Consider the following 27,662-nt stretch of genomic DNA (forward strand, 5'->3'; position numbering starts at 1 on the left):
GAATTCGACACAATGAGGTAGAGACATTTTAAGCCAGAGAAAATCAAAGAGAGGAGATTCCAAATTGCCAAGTCTCTGACAGGGAATATCAGAACAGACATATGCACAAGTACCACCTTTGAGGCGGAAGGAATCGTACAGCGAATAATTCAGGCATCTGAGATGAGCAGTAGTTGAATCAACCGATAACAGATTCTGTCAGAAAAAGTACATGGGGTTTGGCAGACTGCAAGTGGAAATGGGCCGACTGGGCTAGCTGGGTGGGTAAAGTGCCTGCTTGGCAACCCAAAGGTCGCTGGTTCGAATCCTGCCTCGGCTTGGATCAAAGCACTGCAAAAACCTTGGGAGGTGCACTATGGCAAAGGTTTAGATCTTTCGCAGATAAGCTTGCTCTATTAGTTTGACAATTCATGGTGTATTCAATAGTAAGAAAAAGTGGGTGGGACATGCTATATGAAGTAATGAAATTTTTGGATATGGCGTATGCTTGGTAAGAATATATCCATAACCTTGACATAACATGGCCTCGACAATGCTCCCAGTATACACACTACTCGGACTCCCTCCACTCACTATCTGGCAGAGTAAAGGTAACAAGATTATACACTAGAGAGTTACCAATGGTAACAAGCCTCCTAGAGAGTTACCAATAGGTTCAGTCCGGTGTATTAACTAGCGGCTGGCCTGCAAACACCGTTTTAGAGCTGTACCCTCGAAATGTAAGGAATATTGGATCTCGCCACAATGTTCATCATAACCTCAAAGGGAATCAATCATACTGCATGATGGAAGGGATAGGGAAGTATTGACCGGAACTTAGCTCTAGAGACTAAACATGGGTTCCACCACATCAAGCCTGCAATAAGCAAAGTGGTGGTATTGCACCGGTTGATGAGAGTCATCTACCACCTAGTACTGCCTGATAACATAGAGGGGCGATATTCCTCCATGTATTGTAGGCACCACACCAGACCCCCTGCTTACGTTGGTTCACACCTGGGTGGTCACCCACGATGTATTTGTTCATGGAGGTTATATCCAGGATTACTAACAGGCCCACCATCGTGAAGGTGCAAGCAGAGGATTTGGCTGTCACAGACCGTCAGGACTTCGCCAAAATTGGGTCCACCTGACTTGAGTATCACTCGATTATCAATTCCATCAGCGTTTTAGACTCCCAGGTATCAAGAACGTGCTATTGTACGTGCTATTGAATCAAAACCAACAATATTACAACAGTGTTTAGAGAGGCAACAAGAGAGGGCAGTACTCTTGATCTGATTGTCAGTAGTGACCTCTCATGCATTAAGAATGTGTAGATAAGATTCACTAGGTGGCTGTGATCACAATATATTGATATGGGATTTATATAACTGTCGTTAAGGGCAAAGGGAAGGATTTTTGCTTTCATAAAGTTGACTATAGTACTGTTTTCAAATTCTATTTAGTTGGACCAACTGATGTTGTCAACACCAAGTTAAAAATGGAACGCATTCGGGGACACATTTATAATTGTTGAAGATACTAGGATTTTTATACAAAGAGATACTGTTCAAGCCTTAGACTCAAATGGATGTGAAATGAACTGATAAGATTCCTGGCAGAGAAGAAAATGTGGGATGCTTGTAAAGCATCCCACCTTTTTCAGGTCAAGTAGTCAAGTAACAAGTGGGTTAGCAAGTTAAGACAGATTATGAGAGGTGTAGGAAAGAATACAAGAAAAGTAGCAAAGGCTTCTTTACTTGTGTAAACACTAGGAGGAAGGGAATGAATCATATTGGTACACAAGATATGAATTGTTTAACTGTTCACAATCCTGCTCAGGTTGTGAACAAACTGAACAGATATAATGTATCCATGGACACATATGAGGAAATTTTTATGAATAGAGGTATCAGATTCTAACAGGGCACCAAATTATTTTGTGATAACTGAAAAGAAAGTGGAAGAGAAACTGTTGAAGGTAAAAGTAAACAGGGCATCTGGAGCTCATGGGGTCTATCCAGTTATATTAAGAGAAGCAGCAAAAGAGATAAGATCATTGGAATCAGGAGAGGTTCCTGTAGAATGAAGATGTGAAAATGTCTCTTCTATTCACAAGGGATGGGATGAAAAGATAAAGTGAGTCTGTAATTACTGACGTCACCTTTTAGCTTAACTTCTATTCCAGGGGAAGTATGAGATCATTGGTTAAAAAAAGTAATGCAGGATCATCTAGCCAGGAATGCAGTTATATTGCAGTTGCAGCATTGGCCAGACAAGATTGTAAGGAGTGAACATAATCTGATTGGATACTACGATTCAGCAACAAAGGAACTGGATGCAAATAATAATTTTGACTTCATATGCTTAGATTTCAGAAAAGCTTTTGATGCTATATCGCATAAAAGACTGCTGTACAAATTGTAGTGGGACATCAGGGTCATGTTACTGCTGGGGATAAAGGGAAAGTTGAACAGGAGAAGGCAGAGTGGTTATTGATGGACACTGCTCTTCTTGCACCAATGCTTGTGGTGCAAGGATTAGTGGAGTTCCTCAGAGTTCAGTGCTTATCTCATTGTTTTCAGTATTTATTAATGATAATTGAAGAAGGCATATGAAGTTTATTATCTACGTTTGCAGGTAAAACGAAGATTGGCATGGTTAATGACAGCAATCAGGGAATGTTACTGTAACAAGAGCAGAAAAAAAAAAATTAGGCAGATGAGCTGATAAGTGGAAATTGAAGTTTAACATTTACAGATGCAAGGTATTGCGTATGGATAGTAGTAATCCCAGAATAACATACCAGTTAGGTGGTACTACACTGAAGTTAGAGGAGAAATAAAGACCTGGCAGTAATTGTACAGTCAGACATGAAGTTCTCTGAACAGTGCAGACAGGCTGCTAGGACAGCTCGTAAGGTTTTGTTAATGATATATAGGTCTTTTGCCAGCAGTGATAAGGAGGAGATTGTACCATTGTATAAGGCAATAGTTAGGCCACATCTTGAGTACTGTATACAAAAGCCAATATGCAGTATTCATCCTTAATTTAGGAAGGATGTACAACTGTTGGAGTGGATGTAGAAAATAGCAGTGAGATTAGTGAGGGGGATCAAAAGGGTATTCTTACAAAGAAGTCAATTCCATAAATTGCAGCATCTGGAAACCAGGCACCTGTAATGAGATATGATGGCCATTTATAATGCTTTCAGCAAGATGATATATCTCTTTTGGGGATTATCCTGACTTCTAATCTCTCTTGGCACAAGCACATTACAAATATTGCTTCCTCTGCATCTAAAAAACTTGGTTTTCTCTTTTGCTCTTGGCGTTACTTTTCTGTTCGCTCTGTACAAATCGCAAATCTGCCCTACCATGGAATGTTGTTCCCACATCTGGGGCGGTGCCCCCAAAACCTCTCTCAGGCTTCTAGATTCCATTCAAAAGAGGGCAGTTAGGTTAATTAATGAATCATCTCTAACAGAGTCTCTCTGCTCGCTGTCTCATAGATGTACTGTTTCTGCTGCATGCCTTTTCTAAAGATGCTTCCATGGGCACTGTTCTTCTGAATTGGCTTCTATAATTTCCATTTTCTCTTTCAAACCAGTCAGAACACAGGCTGCCAACGTCCATTTACTATCCAACTTCAAACTCCCAGAACCAACTTTTCATCTTGCTCGTTTATTCATTCAACTGCCGCTTTTTGGAACAACCTTTCTTCATATGTATTTCCTGAAAATTACAGTCTGCAGAAGTCCAAGTCAACAAATATCTTCTTTTGTCTTTTCAACCTCCAACCCAAGCATGGTACTAAATACTATAGGTTCTAATACCTCTTGTGTTTTGGGTTTTCATATATTAAAAAAAAAAAAAAAATGGATCAAGTAAGTGAAATGCTAATGGTATCCTTCCTCTTGCTGAGGCAACATATAAGGGAATATAAATTTAGATTCAAGGATAGATAGATGTGAGGAAATTTGCCTTCAGCCAGTACCTTCAGGTAGTTGGAGGTTTTTTTTTTTTTTTTTTGGCTGATGTATAAGCTTGCTTTCTTGCATCATTTTATACTACTAATACTGATACTAAACCAATAAATATCTGTGAAAAACCTCCCAAACACATCCCCATTCAATTTACAAATATACATGGTCTCAGTTCCAATTTCAGTGCTGTCCATTTCCACTTAGTCTGCCAAACCCTACACAGTTTTTCTAACAATCCAAATTATTGGTTGATTCAACCACAGCTCATCTCAGTTGTTCTAATTATTAGCTATACGATTCCTTTCACTTCAAAGGTTGTAATTGTGCATATGTCTGCTACGATTTTTCCCTGTCAGAGATGCACTAATTTTGAATCTCCTCTTTTTGATCTTCTCTGGCTTTAAATCTTTCTGCCCCATTCTGTCAAATTCATCTGTTACTTCTATTGTTCTCTCAACTCCACTAATCACTTAGAACTCTTTGACTTCCTCACTTAGAAATTTGACTTTCGAGATGCTGAGGCTTTTGCAATTACTAATGACCTTGCACAAATTTCACATTTACTTACCAGAATACCAGACAATTCTAAACACACAGCCCACATACTTGATCTCTTTCTCCAAACTTTTAAGTACACGGTTAAGGTGAGTGATCTTCTAGGCACTCGGGTCACAACTTGGTGATGGTCTCTTCTAAAAATGAAGCCTTTCTTTTGTGGCCATTTTCAACCTCATGTTTTTTGGCATTACAAGAATAAAAAATTGGATGATCTGCAAGATGTCCTTTCTTTTTTAACTAGGTTGGATTACTGTTTCAAATCTTCTAATGTCAACATTTTCTCAAATTGTATCAGTGAAATTATTCTTGTAGGGATGAAATCCTTTATTCCACACTCCACCTTAAAACCTTGTCCTTTATCTAAACCTTGGTTTTCTAATAAATGTGCTAAGGCTATTCAAGATAAGAATGTTGCATATCAAAATTGGTTTGCATCCAAAGCTCCAGGTTCAGTTGTGCCTACACAAGTTTGCAAAAATTGAGAGGTGCCTCCATAGCCAGGTGGGCAGGAGCAGCAGTGCGTAGCACACGCTTCTTGATTAGACTGGGATTCGAGCCTGTGACCACCAAATACGGAGGATGCAGAAAGGTCAGGGAATAACCACCGAATATCCCCGGAGCAATATGGCCTTAGTTGCTAATGCTCCTAAAAACCAAATAACAAAGCAAAAATTGAAAGTTATTAATCAGTCCAAACTAGATTTTGAAAAGGCTAAGAGTAAGAAACTTGCTTCATGTCCAAGTAGTAGTCTGACATTCTGGTCCTAAAGCTATTGGCTACAACTTTTGCTCATTTCTGTTCCCACCTCTATCAAGACTGGATGATTCTATTGCCACCTCAGCTAAAGATAAAGCTGACCTGACAGCATCCTACTTTTCTTCTATCTCATATATTGTTAAGGTGGTTTATCATCAATCTGTTGATTGATGATAATGGAGTGTAGTAGGAATACTACACTCCATTCAGTGCCTCCTGTGGTCTTCCATCAAAAGGATGTCAGAAGAATTTTGAACAGTCTAGATACAGTTCCTGATAGTATTTTTCCACTTGTTCACAAAATATGTGCTCCTGACCTTATTTCTGTCCTGTGTCACCTTTTTACACTTCCTTATTCCATCCGTGTTTTCTCTTCTCCTTTGAAATTTGCCCATACCTCTCCATATAAGGATGTCAAATCCCTTCATCTAGTTATCATCCCATTGCACTTACCTCTACTCATTTGCATTAGTAGAGGCATATGATGCAAGAAAGCAAGCTTATTATATATAGCATCAGCCAAAAAAAAAAAAAAAAAATTCTCATTTCACCCATCCATTCACTCCAAATGTTTGTCTAGTTATGCCTTGAACTTATTTAAATTGCTGATCTCCACTACTACAGAAGGAAGTTTGTTCCAACTATCAACCACCTGCTGGCTAAAGGCAAATTTCTGCTCATCTGTTCTGCAATTGTCTTTCTTCAATTTGAATTTATGTCCCCTCAGGTGATTAATCTGAACAAGAGGAAGAATTCCATTAGCATTGAGCTTGCTCAATCCATTCAAGGCCTTATATGCCGCAATGTGCCTAGTCTCAAGAAGCTGAAATTTGCACAACTTTTAAGTCTTTCTTGGTAACACCAACCCTTTGTTCCACTAACCAATCTCGTTGCCCTTCTCTGAACTTGTTCTAGCAGCTCTACATCTTTCCTAAAATGAGGCCTCCAGACCTGTATACAGTAGTGTGGCCTGACCATTGCTTTACACATGGGGACAATTAACCCCTTATCCCTGCCAACAAAATTCCTCTATATCATTCACAAGACACCATGAGTTACTCTTGCAGCCTTTTTGCACTGCTCAGAAAACTTCATATCTGACTGTACAATTACTCCCAGGTCCTTTTCATTCTCCACTACCCTGAGTGTAGTACCACCCAGTTGACACATTACTCTGGTGTTACTGCTACCCATATGCAGTATTTTACATTTATCAATGTTAAACTTCAGTTGCCATCTCTCAGCCCATTTGCTCAACTTTTCCAGATCCTGTTGAGTTAGCGTACTATCATTACTAACCCTGCCAATCTTTGTATCATCTGCAAAGTTAGACATTAACCCTGATATATGTTGATAAATACTGAAAACAAGAATGGGCCCAACACTGAACACTGGGGGACTCCACTAATAACATTAGTCCACAAAGAGCAGTACCCATCGATTAACAATCTCTGTTTTCTCCCACTCGACCATCCTTTTATCCATTGTAGCAACTTGCCCTTAATGCCATACTGCCCCAATTTGTACAGTAGTTTTCCATGTGCCACAGTATCAAAAGCTCTCCAAAAATCAAGTATATGATATCAAAATTATTCTTTGCATCCAGTTCCTTTGTGACCACATCATAGTATCCAATCAAATTTGTCAGACAAGACTGCACTTTAACAAACTCATGCTGTGTCTGAACTATAACTACAGTCTTGTCCAGATGATCCTGCAATGCTTCCTTAACCAGTGACTCTATTATTTTCTCTGGAACAGAATTTAGACTAACAGGTCTATAATTACCTGTGTCACCCTTTGTTCCCCCTTTGTGAATTGGGGACACATTAGCACATCTCCAGTCCATGGGGACTTCCCCTCAGTCAGCTTTCATAATTATGGCTAAGGGTTTGCTTATTTCCTTTGCTGCTTCTTTTAATATAACTGGATACATTACATCCACCCCAGGTGCCTTCCTTATATTTAGCTTCAACAATTTCTCCTCCACTTTGCTCTCAGTTATTACAAAATCACTGAGTCTCCCTGTTAGAGTTTGATAAACTTCTGGCAATCCCCCTCCTTGAATAACTCCTCATGTGTGAATGTAGATGCAAAATACTCGTTCAGTTATATCAGCTACCTGAGCATGATCATCAATAGTCAAACCATCGACGTTAAGTGGACCAATCTGATTCATCCCTTTTCTTCTAGAGTTTACATAAGTAAAGAACTCTTTGCTGTATTTCTTTGCATCCTTTGGCAAAGATTTCTTGTAATCTGCCTTTGCCTGCCTCCTTTGTGAATTGATTACAGACTAGCTTATATCTGCCATAAGCTTGTGTGTAGTGTAATAATTTATATGCATCCCATGCATTTTTCCTCTCTGCCATGAGCCTCATTAATTCATCTGACATCCATTTAGGACAAAACCTTGAAATGGTTTTGTCCAAAACTTATTTATTAGTTGGTGTGAAAAGCCTAGTACCCTCCAAGATTAAGTCCCCGAAGGCTTCCTATTTAAAATTCACCATTGGTAACATCATCAGTTGATACCACTGTAATCACCTTTACGAAAGCAAAAACCCTTCCTCTTACTCCTAATGGTAGTTACATCTTTAAGGAAATTTCACATTAGTACACTGTAGTAGTAGTGGCATGTGATGCAAGAAAGCAAGTGTATGAGTTTATGCAGCATCAGCCCAAAAAAAAAAAAAAAATCACACCATTCCCTCCAAATGCCTGTCCAGTTCCTCCTTAAATTTATTCAACCTATCAACTTCCACAACTACAGATGGAAGTTTGTTCCAGCAATTAACCACCCACTGGCTAAAGGCAAATTTCCACACATCTATTCTACATCTGTCTTTTCTTAATTTGAATTTATGCCGCCTTAGGTTCGTAATCTGAACAAGTGGAAGGATCCCATCAGAATTCAGCGTGCTCAACCTTGAGCACGCTGAATTCTGTAATCTTGATAATCAGATCAAGATTACAGCCACTCCCCGGCTTGCGTAAGGAACTGTACATAAGTCGGAATTTTATGTAAACCGCAATTTCCCTAAATAGTAGTAGTAGTAGTAGTAGTGGCGGCACATGATGCAAGAAAGCAAGTGTAGGAGCTTATGCAGCATCAGCCAAAAAAAAAAAAAAAAAAAAAAATCACACCATTCCCTCCAAATGCCTGTCCAGTTCCTCCTTAAATTTATTTAACCTATCAACTTCCACAACGACAGATGGAAGTTTGTTCCAGCAATTAACCACCCGCTGGCTAAAGGCAAATTTCCGCACATCTATTCTACATCTGTCCTTTCTTAATTTGAACTTATGTCCCCGTAGGTTCGTAATCTGAACAAGTGGAAGGATCCCATCAGAATTCAGCGTGCTCAACCCATTCAAGGCCTTATAGACCTCAATCAGATCACCGCGCAGGTGCCTAGTCTCCAGCCACTGCAATTTGCAGAACTTAAGCCTCTCTTGGTAAGAGAATCCCTTCATTCCCCTCACCAATCGTGTTGCTCTTCTCTGTACACGCTCAAGCAAATCTACATCCTTCCTAAAATGAGGCCTCCAGACCTGTACGCAGTACTCAAGGCGTGGCCTAACCATTGCCTTATACAGAGGGACAATCACCTCCTTTTCCCTGCTAGCAAAATTCCTATATATCATTGACAAAACCCCATGACCTGCCCTAGCAGCCTGTCTGCATTGCTCAGAAAACTTCATATCTGACTGCACAATTACTCCCAGGTCTTTTTCATTTTCTACCACCTTAAGTGTAGTACCACACAGTTGGTACGTTTCTCTGGGGTTACTTCTACCCATATGCAGTACTTTGCATTTGTCAAGGTTGAACTTCAGTTGCCACTTCTTAGCCCATCTGCCCAAATTATCTAGATCCTGTTGCAGTAGCACACTGCCATTACTGTCATTAACAACCCTGCCAACCTTTGTGTCATCTGCAAACTTCGACATTAAGCCTGATATACCTTCATCAATATCATTGATAAATACACAAAACAACAGTGGACCCAACACCGAACCCTGTGGGACTCCACTAATAACATTAGTCCACGAAGAGCAGCACCCATTGATTACCACCCTCTGTCTTCTCCCACTTAACCATCCTTTTATCCATTGTAGCAACTTACCCTTAATACCATTCTGCTCCAATTTGTACAGTAGTCTTCCATGCGCAACAGTGTCAAAAGCTTTCCTGAAATCCAAGTATAAATAGTTATGCAGCACTCACAAATTTGAGTGAAGCAAAAAAAGAAATGTTCAACGAACATGTAAATAGAATATTTTTCAATATTTTTATCTGATGCACAAGAAAAATTACAAAAGTCTATAAAATTACAAAAATTTCAAAATTATAAAATTACAAAAAGAGAGAGGAGACAGGCATAATGTCAGCAAGTTTTACCTTTCAAGTATCTTTGCAAGAATTAACTCTCTAGCTGATAAGCACGCCACTGCCAAAGTTGACAGCTGTGGAGATTTAGAAGGGGTTTTTTCCCAACACATCACAAAATTTCTCTGCAGCTGCAGGATCAGCACCAGCCATTTCACTGCATAATTTAATGTTTTGGAAACAAGCGCGATGCTTGAACCTATTATACCACCCGTTGCTTGACACAAACTTGACTTGGGGTTCACTATACTTATCCTTAATGTCTTCATAAATACTTGTTGCTTTTGCTTCAATGGCCATTGGATTCAGGGCACTTCCTTCTTAATCTGATTTTCCATCCATATTATTAATAGCTTTTCTATCTTCGATATAATACCTGAACGCTGTTTTGTAATCACTGTTGATCTCAAATGCGTTGATCTTTTAACTTTAGCATTAGCATTAGTAGAGGCATTTGATGCAAGAAAGCAAGCTTATGCAGCATCAGCCAAAAAAAAAAAAAAAAAAAAACCACTTCCACTTCACCCCTCTGTTCGTTCAAAATACCTGTCCAGATGAGCCTTAAACTTATTTAGGCTATCAACCTCCACCACAAGGGATGGAAGTCTGTTCCACCAACCAACCACCCGCTGGCTAAAGGCAAATTTCCGCACGTCTATCCTACATCTGTCTTTCCTCAATTTGAATTTATGCCCTCTCAGGTGATTTTTCTGAGCTAGAGGAAGAATCCCATCAGCATTGAGCATGCTTAAACCATTCAAGGCTTTATACACCTCTATCAGATCACCTCGCTGGTGCCTAGTCTCCAGACACTGTAATTTGCAAAACTTAAGCCTTTCTTCGTAAGAGCACCCCTTTGTTCCATTCACTAATCTTGTTGCCCTTCTCTGTACTCGTTCCAGCAGCTCTACATCCTTCTTGAAATGAGGCCTCCAGACCTGTATACAGTACTCTAGGTGTGGCCTGACCATCGCCTTATACAATGGAATAATCACCTCCTTATCCCTGCTGGAAAAATTCCTGTATATCATTGACAATACTCCATGAGCTACTCTTGCAGCCCGTCTGCACTGCTCAGAGAACTTCATATCTGCCTGCACAACCACCCCCAAGTCCCTTTCATTCTCTACCACTGTCAGTGTTGTACCACAGAGTTGATACGTTGCTCTGGGGTTGCTGTTTCCCATGTGTAGCACCTTACATTTGTCAATGTTAAACTTCATTTGCCACCTCTCAGCCCATCTGCTCAACCCTTCCAGATCCTGTTGCAGCAGCATAGTGTCAGTAGTGTCCTTGACAACCCTGCCAACCTTTGTATCGTCTGCAAACTTGGACATTAAGCCCGATATACCATCATCAATATCATTTATAAATACAGAAAACAATAATGGACCCAACACTGAGCCCTGAGGGACTCCACTAATAACATCAGTCCACGATGAGCAGTGTCCATTGATTACCACTCTCTGTCTTCTCCCCCTCAACCACCCCTTTATCCATAGCAGCAATTTGCCTCCAATGTCACACTGCTCCAATTTGTGTAGCAGTCTTCCATGTGCAACAGTATCAAAAGCCTTTCTAAGATTCAAGTATATAATATCAAAGTTATTCCCTGCATCCAGTTCTTTTGTGACTGCATCATAGTATCCAATCAAGTTGGTCAGGCAAGACTTCCCCTTAACAAAACCATGCTGTGTCTGAGCTATAACTGAAGTCTTGTCTAAATGATCCTGCAGTGCTTCTTTAACCAGTGCCTCCATTAATTTTCCTGGAACAGAAGTTAAGCTCACAGGTCTATAATTACTTGTGTCAGCCTTTGATCCTCCTTTGTGAATTGGGGTCACATTTGCACATTTCCAGTCTATGGGTGCCTCCCCTGAGTCCAAGGAAGCTCTCATAATTATGGCTAAGGGTTTGCTTACTTCCTTTGCTGCCTCCTTTAATATAACTGGATAGATCCCATCCACCCCGGGTGCCTTTCTTGTGTTTATCTTCAACAGTTTCTCCTCCACTTTACTCCCAGTTATTTCAAGATTCTGTAGCTTACTGCTAGAGTTGAATACACCTCTGGCATTCCCCTCGCTGAATAACTCCTCATGTGTGAATGTCGATGCAAAATATTCATTTAGTTTGTTAGCTACCTGAGCAGGATCATCAACACTTGACCCATCAATATCAAGTGGACCAATCTGATTCATCCCCTTCCTTCTAGAGTTTACATAAGTAAAGAACTCTTTGCTGTTTTTCTTTGCATCCCTTGCCAAGGATTTCTCGTAATCTGCCTTCGCCTGCCTAACCTCCTTTGTAACTTGGTTGCATATCAACTTGTATCTATCATAGGCTTCTGTGTCATGTGTTAATTTGTATGTATCCCATGCATTTTTCTTCTCTGCCATATGCCTCATTAGTTCATCTGACATCCATTTTGGCCTAAACCTTGAACAATATTTCTTAGTTGGTATGTAAAGCCTAGTAGCTTCCAAGATAAGTTCTTTGAATGCTTCCCATTTTGAATTTGCTGTTGGTAACATCATCAGTTGGTCCCACTGTATAGAATTTAAATACTGTCTCAGTCCATCGTAGTCGCCTTTACGGAAGCAATAACCCTTCCCTTTACCCCTAATGGTAGTTACCTCTTTGAGTAAATCTCACTTCAGCACACTGTGATCACTGCCACCTAGTGGTTCATTTATCTGCAGATTCTTAATGCATGAAGAATCACTGCTGATAATCAAATCAAGAGTATTACTCCCTCTAGTTGCCTCCCGAACATGCTGATGTAGAAAACAATCATCCAATAAATCCACAAAAGCCCTGCTAGTGTGTGAGTAACCAGCCCCCAAAATCCAGTCAATATCTGGGAAATTAAAATCTGCCATTATCAGACACTCTGATTTACTGGCCCACTCTATTTCCCTGTACAGTTCCTTATTATACTCATCAGAGTCATTAGGCCTATAGCACACTCCTACTCTCAATTTTGATCTCCCAATGTTTATGTCACACCAAACTGACTCCACACTGCACTGTCCAGCGATTTCAACTGGCTTCACTTCCTTGGTTTTTATGTGTTTCTTAACTAATAGCATAACACCTCCCCCTTCCTATCCTGTCTATCCTTTCTGTAGATGTTGTACTCCCCAAATTGCAGTTCCGCATCCCTTATATCTGTGTGACACCACGTCTCTGATATCCCAACAATATCTGCCTTTGATGTTTTGAGCAATACCTCAAATTCATCAAATTTATTTACTAAACTCCTAGCATTGGTGTACACGCAAGTATACCTGCACCCGTTTCTATTCTTAGCTACCCTAACACAACCCATGTGTTTACTTGTACCGCAATGGCTCCCAGCAGTCTCTGAAATACCATGCATCTTGTTTTTCAGGCTTCTGCTCATTCTAATAGAAGCAGTGCAAGAATCTCTTTCACCTCTGCCAGTGGCTACTGTCAATCTATTGGTCTTTGTCTCCCCCCCAAGCTAGCAGTTTTCCGACCCACCTAACACTGCCTCGATAGCAACAGCAAATATTCTTGCACCCTTTCTATTTAAGTGTATCCCATCCCTGTAGAAGCAATCTCTCCTGTTAACAAGTACAGTCCAGGCTGAAATAAATTCTACCCCTTGAGCCTTGCACAATCCCTCCAGGGCCGAATTGATCGACAAGGCTCTCATCATATACTTCCTCCTATCGTGTCTGGGCAGAATTGCAGACACTTTCAAATTCAACCCTAATTCTCGGCTTTTGTTCAACAGTGACCTGTACTTGTTAAGTAACTCTGCCGGTCTCCTTGTTCTTTAAGAACATGTAAAGAACGTATAAAAGAACATGTTCTTTTATACGTGCACCATCCCTTAAAATAGTATTCACTGTTGAAGCAGCGAGATTCCATGCAATAGATGGCAAACTTTATCCTGCTTCATACTTCTTAATCATCTCTATTTCTAAAGCAATTTTTGTTTTAGAATTAGCATTAGTAGAGTCATGTGATGCAAGAAAGCAAGCTTATGCAGCATCAGCCAAAAAAAAAAAAATTCACTTCACCCCTCGGTTCGTTCAAAATACCTGTCCAGCTGAGCCTTAAATTTATTTAGGCTATCAACTTCCACAACAAGGGATGCAAGTCTGTTCCACCAACCAACTACCCGCTGGCTAAAGGCAAATTTCTGCACATCTATCCTACATCTGTCTTTCATCAATTGAAATTTATGCCCTCTCAGGTGATTATTCTGAGCAAGAGGCAGTATCCCATCAGCATTGAGCATGCTCAAATCATTCAAGGCTTTGTACACCTCTATCAGATCATCTTGCCGGTGCCTAGTCTCCAGACACTGTAATTTGCAAAACTTAAGCCTTTCTTCATAAGAGCAACCCTTCGTTCCATTCACTAACCTTGTTGCCCTTATCTGTACTCGTTCCAGCAACTCTACATTCCTTCTTGAAATGAGGCATCCAGACCTGTATACAGTACTCAAGGTGCAGCCTGACCATTGCCTTATACAAGAGAATAATCACCTCCCTATCCCTGCTAGAAAAATTCCTGTATATCATTGATAAGACACCATGAGCTACTCTTGCAGCCCATCTGCACTGCTCAGAGAAGTTCATATCTGCCTGCACAATTACCCCAGGTCCTTTTCATTCTCAACCACTGTCAGTGTAGTACCACAGAGTTGATACGTTGCTCTGGGGTTGCTGTTTCCCATATGTAGTACTTTACATTTGTCAGTGTTAAATTTCATTTGCCACTCTCAGCCCATCTGCTCAACCTTTCCAGATCCTGTTGCAGCAGCATAGCGTCAGTAGTGTCCTTAACAACCCTGCCCACCTTTGTATCATCTGCAAACTTGGACATTAAGCTTCATATACCATCGTCAATATTATTTATAAATACAGAAAACAATAATGGACTGAACACTGAACCCTGAGGGACTCCACTAATAACATTAGTCCGTGATGACCAGTGTCCATTGATTACCACTCTCTGTCTTCTCCCCCTCAACCACCCCTTTATCCATAGCAGCAATTTTCCTCCAATGCCATACTGCTCCAATTTGTGCAGCAGACTTCCATGTGCAACAGAATCAAAAGCCTTTCTAAGATCCAAGTATATAATATCAACGTTATTCCCTGCATCCAGCTGTTTTGTGACTGCATCATAGTATCCAATCAAATTGGTCAGGCAAGACTTCCCCTTAACAAAACCATGCTGTGTCCGAGCTATAACTGAAGTCTTGTCTAGATGATCCTGCAGTGTTTCTTTAACCAGTGCCTCCATTAATTTTTCTGGAACAGAAGTTAAACTCACAGGTCTATAATTACTTGTCAGCCTTTGATCCTCCTTTGTGAACTGTGGTCACATTTGCACATCTCCAGTCTATGGGTAATTCCTGAGTCCAAGCAAGCTCTCATAATTATGGCTAAGGAATTGCTTACTTCCTTTGCTGCCTCCTTTAATATAATTGGATAGATCCGATCCACCCCAGATGCCTTTCTTGTGTTTATCTTCAACAATTTCTCCTCCACTTTACTCTCAGTTATTACAAGATTATCTAGCTTACTGCCAGAGTTGAATACACCTCTGGCATTCCCCTCGCTGAATAACTCCTCATGTGTGAATGTCAATGCAAAATATTCATTTAGTTTGTTAGCTACCTGAGCAGGATCATCAACAGTTGGACCATCGATATCAAGTGGACCAATCTGATTCATCCCTTTCCTTCTAGAGTTTACATAAGTAAAGAACTCTTTGCTGTTTTTCTTTGATTCTTTGCCAAAGATTTCTCATAATCTGCCTTTGCCTGCCTAGCCTCCTTTGTGACTTGGTTACAGACCAGCTGATATCTATCATAGGCTTCTGTGTCACGTGTTAATTTATATGTATCCCATTCATTTTTCTTCTCTGCCATGTGTCTCATTAGTTCATCTGACATCCATTTAGGCCTAAACCTTGAACAATATTTCTTAGTTGGTGTATAAAGCCTAGTAGCTTCCAAGATACGTTCTTTGAATGCTTCACATTTTGAATTGGCTGTTGGTAACATTATCAGTTGGTCCCACTGTATAGAATTTAAATACTGGCTCAGACCATCGTAGTCGCCTTTACGAAAGTAATACCCCTTCCCTTTACCCCTGATGGTAGTTACCTGTTTGAATAAATCCCACTTCAGCACACTGTGATCACTGCCACCTAGTGGTACCTTTATCTGCAGATTCTTAATGCATGAAGAATCACTACTGATAATCAAATCAAGAGTATTACTCCCTCTAGTTGCCTACCAAACATGCTGATGTAGAAAACAATCGTCCAATAAATCCACAAAAGCCTTGCTAGTGTGTGAGTGACCAACCCACAAATTCCAGTCAATATCTGGAAAATTAAAATCCCCCATTATAAGACTCTGATTTACTGGTCCACTCTATTTCCCTGTACAGTTTCTTATTATACTCATCAGAGTCATTAGGCCTATAGCACACTCCTACTCTCAATTTTGGTAACATCATCAGTCGATGCTGTCCAGCGATGTCGACTGGCTTCACTTCCTTGGATTTTATGTGTTTCTTGACTAATAGCATAACCCCTCCTCCCTTTCTATCCTTTCTATAGACTTTGTCGAATTCCAGTTCTGCATTCCTTATATTGTGTGAACCACGTCTCTGATATCCCAACAATATCCACCTTTGATACCTCAAATTCATCAAATTTATTTACTAAACTCCTAGCTTTGGTGTACATGCAAGTATACATGCACCTGTTCCTATTCTTAGCTACCCTAACTCAACCCATGTGTTTACTTGTACCGCGATGACTCCCAGCAGTCTCTGAAATATCCTGCATCTTGTTTTCCAGGCTTCTGCTCATTCCAATAGAAGCAGTACAAGAATCACTTTCGCCTCTGCCAGATTTGTTTCTTAGCGCTGCCCCCACATGCACTTTCTGTTGGTGGCTTTCCCTTCATCATTGCATTAGCATTAGTAAAGGTGTATGTTGCAAGAAAGCAAGCTTATATAGTGTCAGTGAAAAAAAAACAAAAAACCTCATTTCACCCATTCACTCACTCCAAATGTTTGTCTAGTTCTGCCTTGAATCTATTTAAGTTATCAACTTCTACGACAGATGGAAGTTTTTTTTCAGCAATCAACCACCTGCTGGCTAAAGGCAAACTTCCGCACATCTGTCCTACAACTGTCTTTCCTCACTTTGAATTTATGTCCTCTCAGGTGAGAGGAAGAATATTCTGAGCAAGAGGAAGAATCCCATCAGCATTGAGTATGCTCAAACCATTCAAGGCTTTATACCCCTCAATCAGATCATCTCGCAATTGGCACCTCCATAGTCAGGTGGGAAGGAGCAGCAGTGTGTAGCACACTCTTCTTGATTAGACAGGGGTTCGAGCCCGTCACCACCAAACATGGAGGATGCGGAAAGGTCAAGGAATGACCACCGCATATCCCGGAGCAATATGGCCTTAGTTGCTAATGCTCCTAAAAAACCAAATAACAACATCTCGCAGGTTCCTAGTCTCCACACACTGTAATTTGCAAAACGTAAGCCTTTCTTCGTAAGAGCAGCCCTTTGTTCCATTCACTAATCTTGTTGCCCTTCTCTGTACTCTTTCCAGCAGCTCTACATCCTTCTTAAAATGAGGCCTCCAGACCTGTATACGGTATTCAAGGTGTGTCCGACCATTGCCTTATACAAGGGGATAATCACCTCCTTATCGCTGCTAGAAAAACTCCTATATATCATTGACAAGATACCATGAGCTACCTTTGCAATCCATTTTGTGCTGCTCAAAAAACTTCATATCTGCTTGCACAATTACCCACAGATCATTTTCATTCTCTGTCACTGTCAGAGTAGTCTTCTAAAACCAAAAACAATGAATGCCCAGGTTTTGACCTCTTAGAGGTTGAGATTATCAAAAAATTACCAGAAATAGCACCAGATAAATTAATAGCACTATATAATAACTGTATGACAGAAGGTATATTCCCAAAAATATGGAAAAAAGTAGTGTTAAGACTAATTCTCAAAACCCTGAAAAACTCCCTACTGATCCCAAATCATATAGACCAATAGCCCTACTCCCTGTACTAGGGAAAATATATGAAAGACTAATATATAGCAGATTAGATCAATATTACACAGAAGAAGGTTTACATTCCAACAATCAGTACAGTTTTAAGCAGGGCAATTTTACAGAGGATGCCATGCAGCACCTACTGACAACAGTTAAAAACACAGAGGAGAAATATATGCTGGCAATCTCCATTGACTTTGCTGGGGCATTTGACTCTTTGGTGGCCTAGTGTCCTTAGGAGACTCTGCCAGGCAAATGCCCCACAAAACCTCTATAAGGTAATAAACAGCTACCTTACAGACAGAAGTGTCTCAGTAGGCACAAGGTTCCAGGAATTGACACACCCTATGAATAAAGTCTGCCCGCAGGGTTCAATCCTTGGCCCTTTCTTCTGGAACATTGTTTTGGATGAATTTCTGGTCTTGGATCTGGGCCCCGTGAAAAGCCTAGCCTTTGCAGATGATACGATTTTCCTTGTAAAAGGTAACACGTGAGTGGTTGTAGAGCAAAGATCATATGCCGCCCTCCTGCAGCTGCAGGAGTGGGCACAAATGCACATGCTCAAAATATCTCCTGAAAAAACCAAACAAATACTTCTAAAAGGCAATTTGGACATAAGAAGACGTCCACAAATAAAAATTAACACAACCACTATAAAAATGGTACTGCATGGTATTGCATATACCATGCAATGTTCCCTCCTGTTATCACCTATGGAGCCGGTGCGTGGTTCTCCCGCTCGGCCATAGTAAGAAATAGGAATAAATTAGAATCGATACAAAGGACAATACTACTCACTATTACCAGAGCATGCCCCACAGTAAGCACACCTGCACTACAGTTGCTGGCTAGAGCTCTCCCACTTTACCTGGAAGTAGCCAAAAGAGGCTTATATTATAGATTTAAAAAGGGCATACCTTCAGAATTTCTGGGGATAGCCCTTGATACAACCAACACCTTCAATGATGAAACAAAAAGAACAGCCACAAAGCTTCATGAGCTATGGCAAACAAAGTGGGAGCAGGAAACCAGAGGTCTGGTTACCAAATGGTTTCTGCCACTGGTGTCAATGGTTAGCCCAAAGCCATCTAAGTCGTTTGCCCCTGGACTTTTTACAACATTTATATTGACAGTTCACGTCTCCCTAATTATCATCATCATCAGCCATTTTCAATCCACTGCAGGATGAAGGCCTCTCCAGCGACTTTCCAGTTTCTTCTGTTTTGAGCACTGGCCATCCATTTACTACCCAAAAACTCATGAATTTCATCTATCCATCTCCGCCTTTGTCTTCCAGGTTTTCTTCTAGCTCCTCTTGGGTACCATTCTGTTATTTTCTTAGTCCATCTGTCATCATGTCTTTGAGCTATGTGTCCTGCCCAAGAGCATTTTAGTTCTTTAGTTTTGATAAGAATGTCCTTTACTTGAGTTTGCTGCCTAATCCACGTGTTTCTCTTCTTATCTAACAGTCTGATTCCCAGTATAATTCGTTCCATTCTTCGCTGTGTAGTTCTCAGATTCTCCTCCATTCTTTTGGCGAGTGCCCAAGTTTCACTTCCATAAGTCATGGTGGGGAGTATACATTGATTCATTATATTACGTTTCAGACAAACTGGGATATTGCTGTTCAGTATGTGACTATATTTCCTGAATGCTATCCATCCAAAATTTATTCTTCTCTTGACTTCCAGCCATTTATCATTATTACAGCTAATAACTTGTCCCAGATAAGTATATGACTCCACCTTTTCAATTACTGCTCCTTCAATCATTATTTCCCTTTCCGTGGCATACTTGTTCATCATTACTTTTGTTTTAGCCATATTCATCTTTAGTCCAAAATCCTTACTAACTGTGCATAACTGATTAAGATTTTCCTCTAATTCTTTGGGATCGTGGCTTATGACCACAATGTCATCTGCAAATCATAAATGGTTTAGTTCACATTGACTCCTTTCTGTGACCAGTCTAATCTTCTGAAAGCTTCCTCAAGGGCAGCAGTAAACAGCTTTGGAGATATTGTGTCTCCTTGTCGAACTCCTTTCTCGATTTTAAATTTCCTACTGTCTTTGTCTAGTCTAATAAAGGAGGTAGCACTCTCATATATTTTCTTCAAAATCATCCCTAAAGGGGAAACGAATCTCCCTAAAGGCGAAACTAACCTCCTTAGGGCTGATTGTCCCAGACTGCCCCTGTGGCGAAAGTGAAGACTATAATATATGACATCCCCAGAACAGAGCTAATAGCACAGATTGGCCCCTTCCCAGGGGAGAAGATTACAATAAATAATCATAATAAAATACTTAAGTATTTTATTACGACTATGTTATTTTTTTGTTATACTGTACATATTTTTATATTACCCTATATCTTTGTCAAGCCCCTGGCCTCCTAGCTGTGGCAGGCACATTATTGTATCTATAGTGCACAATAAAGATTTTCTCTCTCTCTCTCTCTCTCTCTGCTAATGCTTTTGCTTCTATCGTAAGCAAACTTGTTTTTTGTTTGATTTTCTATCCAAACAAATGACGGCCTTTCCATCTCTTCCAATTCTTTGTGTCTTAGTCTAATGGATTTTAATTACACTTTGAGTTGTTCCTGCTATGAAAGTTGCTTTTATTTTCTCTGCATTCTTTGTAATTCTCGGCATTGCCTTATTTAGGCCTGTAGCACATGCAATATCACATGGTCTTTCATTTCGCTCAAAGCGTTTCACAATTTCATATTTTTTTCTCTATCGACAGAGGCGGACTGGCCATAAGCCTTACCAGAGAAACCCCGGGTTGGCCGGAGGCCGGTGTGATTTTGGCCATAAACACTAGTATGAGGCCACTACAAATTTTCCCGGGTAAAAATTTTTGATCCAGTCCGCCTCTGTTTATTGATATTGCTTTTCTTTTTCTCTCTAAATCTGTAGTGTCTTCACCAGGACGCTTCCTTTTCACACCTTTTAAGTATTTTACTCATTGTTAGGGAATAAAGCACAATTACAAAATGAGGAGGTATGCTTGATACACATAAACAAAGCTGTGCGCGTGTAGCAACTGAATAAACAAACCGTAAAGGCAAAGACAACTCTACTTCACTAGCTCACATTTTACTAAAGCACATTTCTGGGGGTTATTACCTTAAAACAATAAAAACAATTTCAAGTTGCATTCCTGCTAGTGGAATCTGTTATAGACTGTTAGTAAACTCGATCTAATTGCATTTGCGATAATACCGATAGTTGGAATTTTACGTTATTATGGTGAAATGCGCTTCCCCTTCACTGATATAAAAAAACATAAATACATTTTCAGAATCTTCTCTTCATTCCTATTGTGTTGCTTTCAGTTGGGGTGATTCCGCGTTCGACTGCCATTTCTTGTAAACACAAAGCCGAATTGTGCATAAGTGAATTCGGTTCGTGTTATATACAATATCGTTCCCCTATTTATAAATCGTGTATGATCGAATTCGTGCAGTGTAAACACGTGTTATACGAGGACTGACTATAATTGTTTTGAAAAAATTTTTGCTTAAAATAATCAAGATTTTTATGATGTTTACTGAAAACAATCTATTTTAGTACACTATAGGAAAATGTCTTGGCTTGGAGGCTCCCCAAAGCCTGGGGCCCCTAGCACGTACCTCATTGCCTTAATGGGTAATCCTATCCTGCCTACCGACCTTCATATCATCTGCAAACTTGGACATTAAGCCTGATGTACCATCATCAATATCATTAATAAATACAGACACTGAACCCTGGCGACTCCACTAATAACATTAGTCCACGAAGAGCAGTTCCCATTGCTTACCACTCTCTATCTTCTCCCACTCAACCATCCCTCTATCCATAACAGCAATTTGCCTCCAATGCCACACTGCTCCATTTTGTGCAGCAATCTTCCATGTGCAACAGTATCAAAAGCCTTTCTAAGATCCAAATATATGATATCAAAATTATTCTTTGCATCTAGTTCCTTTGTGACATAATCAAATTGATCAGACAAGACTTCTCCTTAACAAACCCATGCTGTGTCTGAGCTGTAACTGAAGTCTTGTCTAGATGATCCGTAGATGCAAAATACTCATTTAGTTTGTTAGCTGCCTGAGCAGGATCATCAACAGTTGAACCATCGATATCAAGTGGACCATCTGAATTCCAGTTATCAGTATTATTGCAAATGCAATAAGATCAAGTTTACTACCTGTTTATAATAGATTGCACTTACAGAAAAGCCCAATAAACCAGAAAGTGCAAATTGTTTTTATTGTTTTATGGTAGTGACTTCCAGAAATGTTTTAGAAAAATATCATAAAAGCGTTCAAAATTGATTCTTATAATGGAATATGATAATGGCTGATGCTGCATAAGCTTGCTTTCTTGCATCATATGCCTATGCTAATGCTAATGGAATCCTGTTGCAGAAGCATACTGTCATTAGTGTCATTAACAACCCTGCATTATATGATAACAATGAAAGGGTAGTGCAATTTCCATTATAAGAATGACCTTTTAGAGAGATAAATAGCTTAGCAAAAATAGCAAAAATTAACTTCCAGGGTCTTGGAACTAAATAAAATTATTACGAAAGCCTCCTTTTTATAAAAGTATCATGTCATGGATAATAATTTAATAATAAATATTTTTTATAATTTAATTATAATTTAGTTATTTTTGTGAAAACAAAGGTGCATTTTTGATAGAAATAATAAATTAGTCATAGGAAATAAATTCCTGGTTTATGCAGAAGCATTCCAGAATATTATGATAAAGAAACCTTTATATCTAAGACTGAAGTACATAGTGTTATATAGTGAAAACCACCAAAGCCGAAAATTTTTACTTTTTTATGGACATTTAAACACTGATATCATTAGCTACTGCTTTAGTTAGTCTCTGCCATTCATTTTTTTCTGTATATAATGGATACCTGTTATCATTGGGTATTTTTTCATTTTGATTTCTCTTTTAAAGTTATTATGCATTTTTCTGCCTGTGTAAAGTGCATTTTGCTTGAGCAAAGGATAAGTAACATCCAAAACCATGCACTTTGTATGGACAAAGATGTTATGACTAATTAGGTTAGATCACTGGTATAGCAGAAAATCTGAGGCCCTCTGATTTAAAAAACAAAGCTTATATTTGAAAAAAAAACAAACTATTTTCTGTAGTTTATAGTAAAATTATGTGACAATTTTTTTAATATATTTTATTTTCTGTGATATTTAGGAAACTATTTGAGGTCTTCTAGATGTAGGGGAGACAGCAATTCTAGCCTGTGGATTCTTATGCTGTACCCCTGGTTCATGTGCAGTTTCAGTTCAGCTCTGTGCAGGTAATTCTGTATTAATGATTTCATCAGCTGTTTGATTCTTATATGCAGCAGCTGTTTTTTTTTTTTAATATTTTTCTTTTCAAGACTAACTGAAATGTTGCTTTAGTATGTCGGAATTTGATATATAAAATGCTTATTAATAAAAATGAACTTTCTATCGCACGTAATGAATGTGATATACTGGGACCACCAGAAGGGTCTATAGAGGATATAAAATATGCAAAGTCCTCATCCTCATTTCTTAGTTTTCAAGAATGTTGTATGCTGTGGAACATCTGTCTCTCAGGTAATCAATAAGAAACATTCAGAAGTGTTATGCATTTTCAAATTGTATGAAAAAGTAAAGAAGACTGTTTTCTCCACCATTGTTTTCTCTACCAAGACAGACTTGGTAGAGAAAACATAATGGTATTTTTATTAATACACCTTGCAAAACTGCCTGGCTAAACTCTTCGACACAGCAGTACACAAACATCTCTTAGAATTCTTCAGGCCTTTCATTGATCAGAATCAACGTGGTTTCTGCAGTAGTCACAAATTTACTTCCTTTCTGGCAATACACCTCTGAAGCTCTTGATAACCTTCAAGTTGATACAGTCTATGCAGACATATCATAGAAGGCATTTGATAAAGTCCCGCACGAACAACTTCTGGAAAAACTTTAGCTATGTGGTATCTGTGACCCTTTGCTCTCATGGCTACGCAGTTATATTACGCATTGTTCCTTGAGCGTTATCATCAGTCAAGTGAACTCAGACTGTTTTATACCACTAATTGGAGTACCACAAGGCTCCCCCTTAGGTCATCTTCTCTTCATTGTTTTCGTAAATAATCTTCCTTCTTTCATCTACACCTCCAATGTTCAAGTTGCTCTCTATGCAGATGATCTTAAGATCTACTCAGCAGTGAAGGAGATTACTGATTCTCAACAGCTTCAATGTGCTCTCAATAAATTTTCTCTGTGGCTATCTCTGAATGGTTTGTCTGCTAACCCCTCGAAGTGCAAAGTAATCTCTTTCTCATTCGCCAGACCTTCACAACTAATAAATACGGAGTACAGTATTAACTCTGTGATCATCAAAAGGTGTGACCAAGTTAACGACTTGGGGATTCTCTTCTCCAGGAGTGCTAAATTCGATGCTCATGTCCTTAAAATCACCAGCAAAGCATTCAAAACACTGGGATTCATCAAATGGAACACATACAAGTTCAAAAACTACAGGATATGCGGTTATCCTTTATAAAACTATTGTTCTGCTAATCCTTGAATTCAGTTCACCCATCTGGAATCCTCACACAAAGACTTTAACTAATAAAATTGAAGCAGTACAAAAAAATTGTCCGTTACCTTATGTACCGCAATCCTCTGTTCTATCACTCAGTGTATTATGAATCGCTGTGTGATTACTTTCATCTGAGGCCTCTGTGCACCAGAAGAGTTACTGCTGACATCACCCTTCTAGCCAAAGAAATCACTGGAACTTACGAAGCATCTGATATCCTTAGCAAAATCAACTTCAATGCTCCTTGTAGACAAGTCAGGAACCTTACACCGTTTTGCCTTGACTCTGCCACCACGGACTTTATGAAGTTCAGTCCACTGAACAGAATCAGCAAATCAGCAAATGAATCTCTCATTGACTTCTTTGACAAATTCCAATCACTGATGAACTCCATCCACAAGTTTGCCTCTTCTCTTAAATTATACATCTTATCTTTCTGTTATCTCGTTGTAAATAGTGGTATAGATGTGAACATTCTCTAGTTCCTTGTAAAATTGCAAATTGTGCTTATGCTCTTTCTATCTGCCTGTATAATATGATTAATTAGACAGTGTATAATTTGTATAATTTATTAAGACAGTGATTATAAATAATCATTGTATAAATTATAAATTGATAATTTATAAATTGAAAATTAAAAATTATGTATATAAAATAGAGGTCATATATACAAAACATATTTGTATATATGAATAGCCGTAAGCGGTGTCTCTTAGGAGAAAATAAAGATAATAATATATACATGTAGAACAATATTGGCCAATCTTACAGTTCATGCTGGTCTCTTTCTACTGTGTGTCAATGTCACATAAACGGGCACGCGCATAGTTAAACAGACATGCACATGTCTGTTTAATGCACGCATGTCCAAAGGATATGCGAATGCGCATATAAAAATGTACAAAAGTGTATTAAAAGGTAACACATATATATGCAGAAAATGTCAAAAAATAGATGGAAGAAATCGGACAGGAAAAAAACTACCAGGAAATCAAAATTTTGTGTATGTAAAGAAGAAATACAGAATATAAAGTATATAAAGAATTCTTTTCGACAGCTCTCTCTATAGAAGAGAGAGAGAGAAAAGAGTAATAAAAATTACTTTTAATTACGTAATCCCAATATAATATGCCCCTTTTAATCTTGGTTTTTCTAGGAAAATACAGTATAAGTATGCGCATGCGCCCCAGTCTCTCTCAATTTATTTGTAACATCAAGTTATATCGTCAAGTTATATAATATAAATAATATTATATATAATATATAAATAATATTAATATATATAATATATTAATACTATATATATATTTTTTATATAATTTTTTTAATTATATTTTTTTATGCTTGTATTACAAACATAAATTATACATATATGTTTACATATTATTATTTATATATAATAATATATAAATAATATAATATAAACATTGCTGGAATCAATTGTAACATGTTAGAAACCTCCCTATTTGTTATGTTACAAATGTCCTGAAAAGTATGTATGCTTCTTTTGGAGATAGCCTGTATAAATCAAGTTTTATGAGTAACGGAAACTTAAGATGTTTACATATTGATTAAAATTGATTTTATATAACTATTTCACAATGGTTTATGATATGTTTTCCAAAGTTAAATGAGTTATAGAGAATGTATTATATTTTTTTTACGCTTGTATTACAAACATAAATTATACATATATTCCCTTTATTTTAACATTAAACATCTTTTGATGTAGATGCGATAGAGACTTTTTATGGTGATTTTCGGAATCAGTGTGTTTATTTCCTCCAGAATCACATTTTCATTGCGGAGGTATGACAAAAAATATTTTTTGTTGGCTAGTGTAATTAAGAGCCTATGTATTTATTTATTAATTTATTATTATTTGTGTTTTTTTATGGAAGTGCATTGTGAAAATACTGACATGCGTGCGCAGTAGAATTCGCTATCAGTTATCCCTATATAAGGATAACAGAATTTTTAGTTTGATTTGCATATTAATTTATTTTATTTTGGTGTTGGTTAATGTATTTTGGGTTAATGTATTAGAGCAATACCTCGTTTAGCATGGCTTCAAACAGCACAGGTTTCACTATAACACGGCTTTCAATTAAATTTAAGTCTGCGAAAAGGACTTTGGTATCAGGTTCTATAATAGTCAAAGTTTATTGCTATAATGTTCCATCACCCCGAAAACTCCTGTTTGTTTATATTTTTATATCTTAACTTATAATAAATTTATTAGTTTTCAGAGGAAGCAATAAACTTTGACTAAGTTTAAGTCGAAAATTTACAATAATTGCCTAGACACGTACTCTACATATATGCTGCATTGTTGAAGCCTAGGTACGCATATATATATGCTGCGGTGCCAACTCTATTGTCTCACATGATGTTTGTTTGTGTGGGGGGAGACTTTAGGGAACAAAAGCAACATGGCCATAATGTGCATAACTGTGGTTGTCTCACATTCACAATGTGCCAATAGCTCTCCTCGGGCAGCCAGCGTCAACAGTGTTCAGTGTTCCATCCTGACGAGACAAGGTGATAGCTTTTCAAACTTTTAATTTCACAATTTATATTTTAACCCTTTAAATACAAAACGATGAGTCAAAAAAAGGAAAAGTAATGAAAGCGGTGGAGCCACTAAACACTAATTTGTGTTTAGTGGCTCCACCGCTTTCATTTATAATAATAAATTAATAAATAAATACATTTATAATGTAAGTGCAAATGGTTTACATTAGAAAAAAAAAAAAAAACTTGATATTATCAAGTGCCATGATGATTGTGCATCGTATGCTAAAATTGCGTGGAAAAATGGAATGAAGCACCAGTGCGGACGATTATTCGAAAGAAGGATCAGTATAAAGAGCAGGGAATTTCTACAGTATCTTACATGAAGAATGTGATAACTGAGTAAAGAAGTTTGCTATTGATTAATATAGAATGTCTTTTATTAATATGGATAGAAGATTGTAATCAAAAGAGAATTCCTTGAGTCAAAACGAATTCAAGCGAAAGCCATGAGACTTTATGACACACTAAAGGAAAAAGAAGAAAATGAAGAGGAGGAGACTAAAGAAATATTTACAGCCAGTCGTGGTTGGTTTTTCCAATTTAAAAACCGTGTTGGACTTCACAATGTTCATATCTCTGGTGAAAGTGCAAGTGCAAATAATGATGCTGCTGCTGCAAGATTTCCCAGTGAATTGAAAGACATCATTGAGGAAGGTGGCTACAAGGACGAACAAATTTTCAATGTTGACGAAACTGGACTATTCATGAACT

At 38.5% G+C, this 27,662-nt stretch overlaps 1 protein-coding gene across 2 annotated transcripts in view; it reads left to right on the forward strand.

Annotated features, from left to right (window-relative positions):
* The window catches only part of LOC150089306 (UPF0235 protein C15orf40 homolog), a 72,245-nt gene that overhangs the window by 5,910 nt on the left and 38,673 nt on the right, over positions 1-27,662 (forward strand). For both annotated transcript variants that reach the window (XM_090368485.1, XM_090368486.1), the window contains exon 2: positions 22,986-23,091. In XM_090368485.1, coding sequence (XP_090224611.1) covers positions 23,045-23,091 — 47 coding nt within the window. In that variant the 5' untranslated portion in view covers positions 22,986-23,044. The remainder of the gene's footprint in view (positions 1-22,985; positions 23,092-27,662) is intronic.

This window comes from Mastigoproctus giganteus, chromosome 2 (genome assembly GCF_048544385.1).
Source record: "Mastigoproctus giganteus isolate SK-2022 chromosome 2, ASM4854438v1, whole genome shotgun sequence".
NCBI lineage: Eukaryota > Metazoa > Arthropoda > Arachnida > Uropygi > Thelyphonidae > Mastigoproctus > Mastigoproctus giganteus.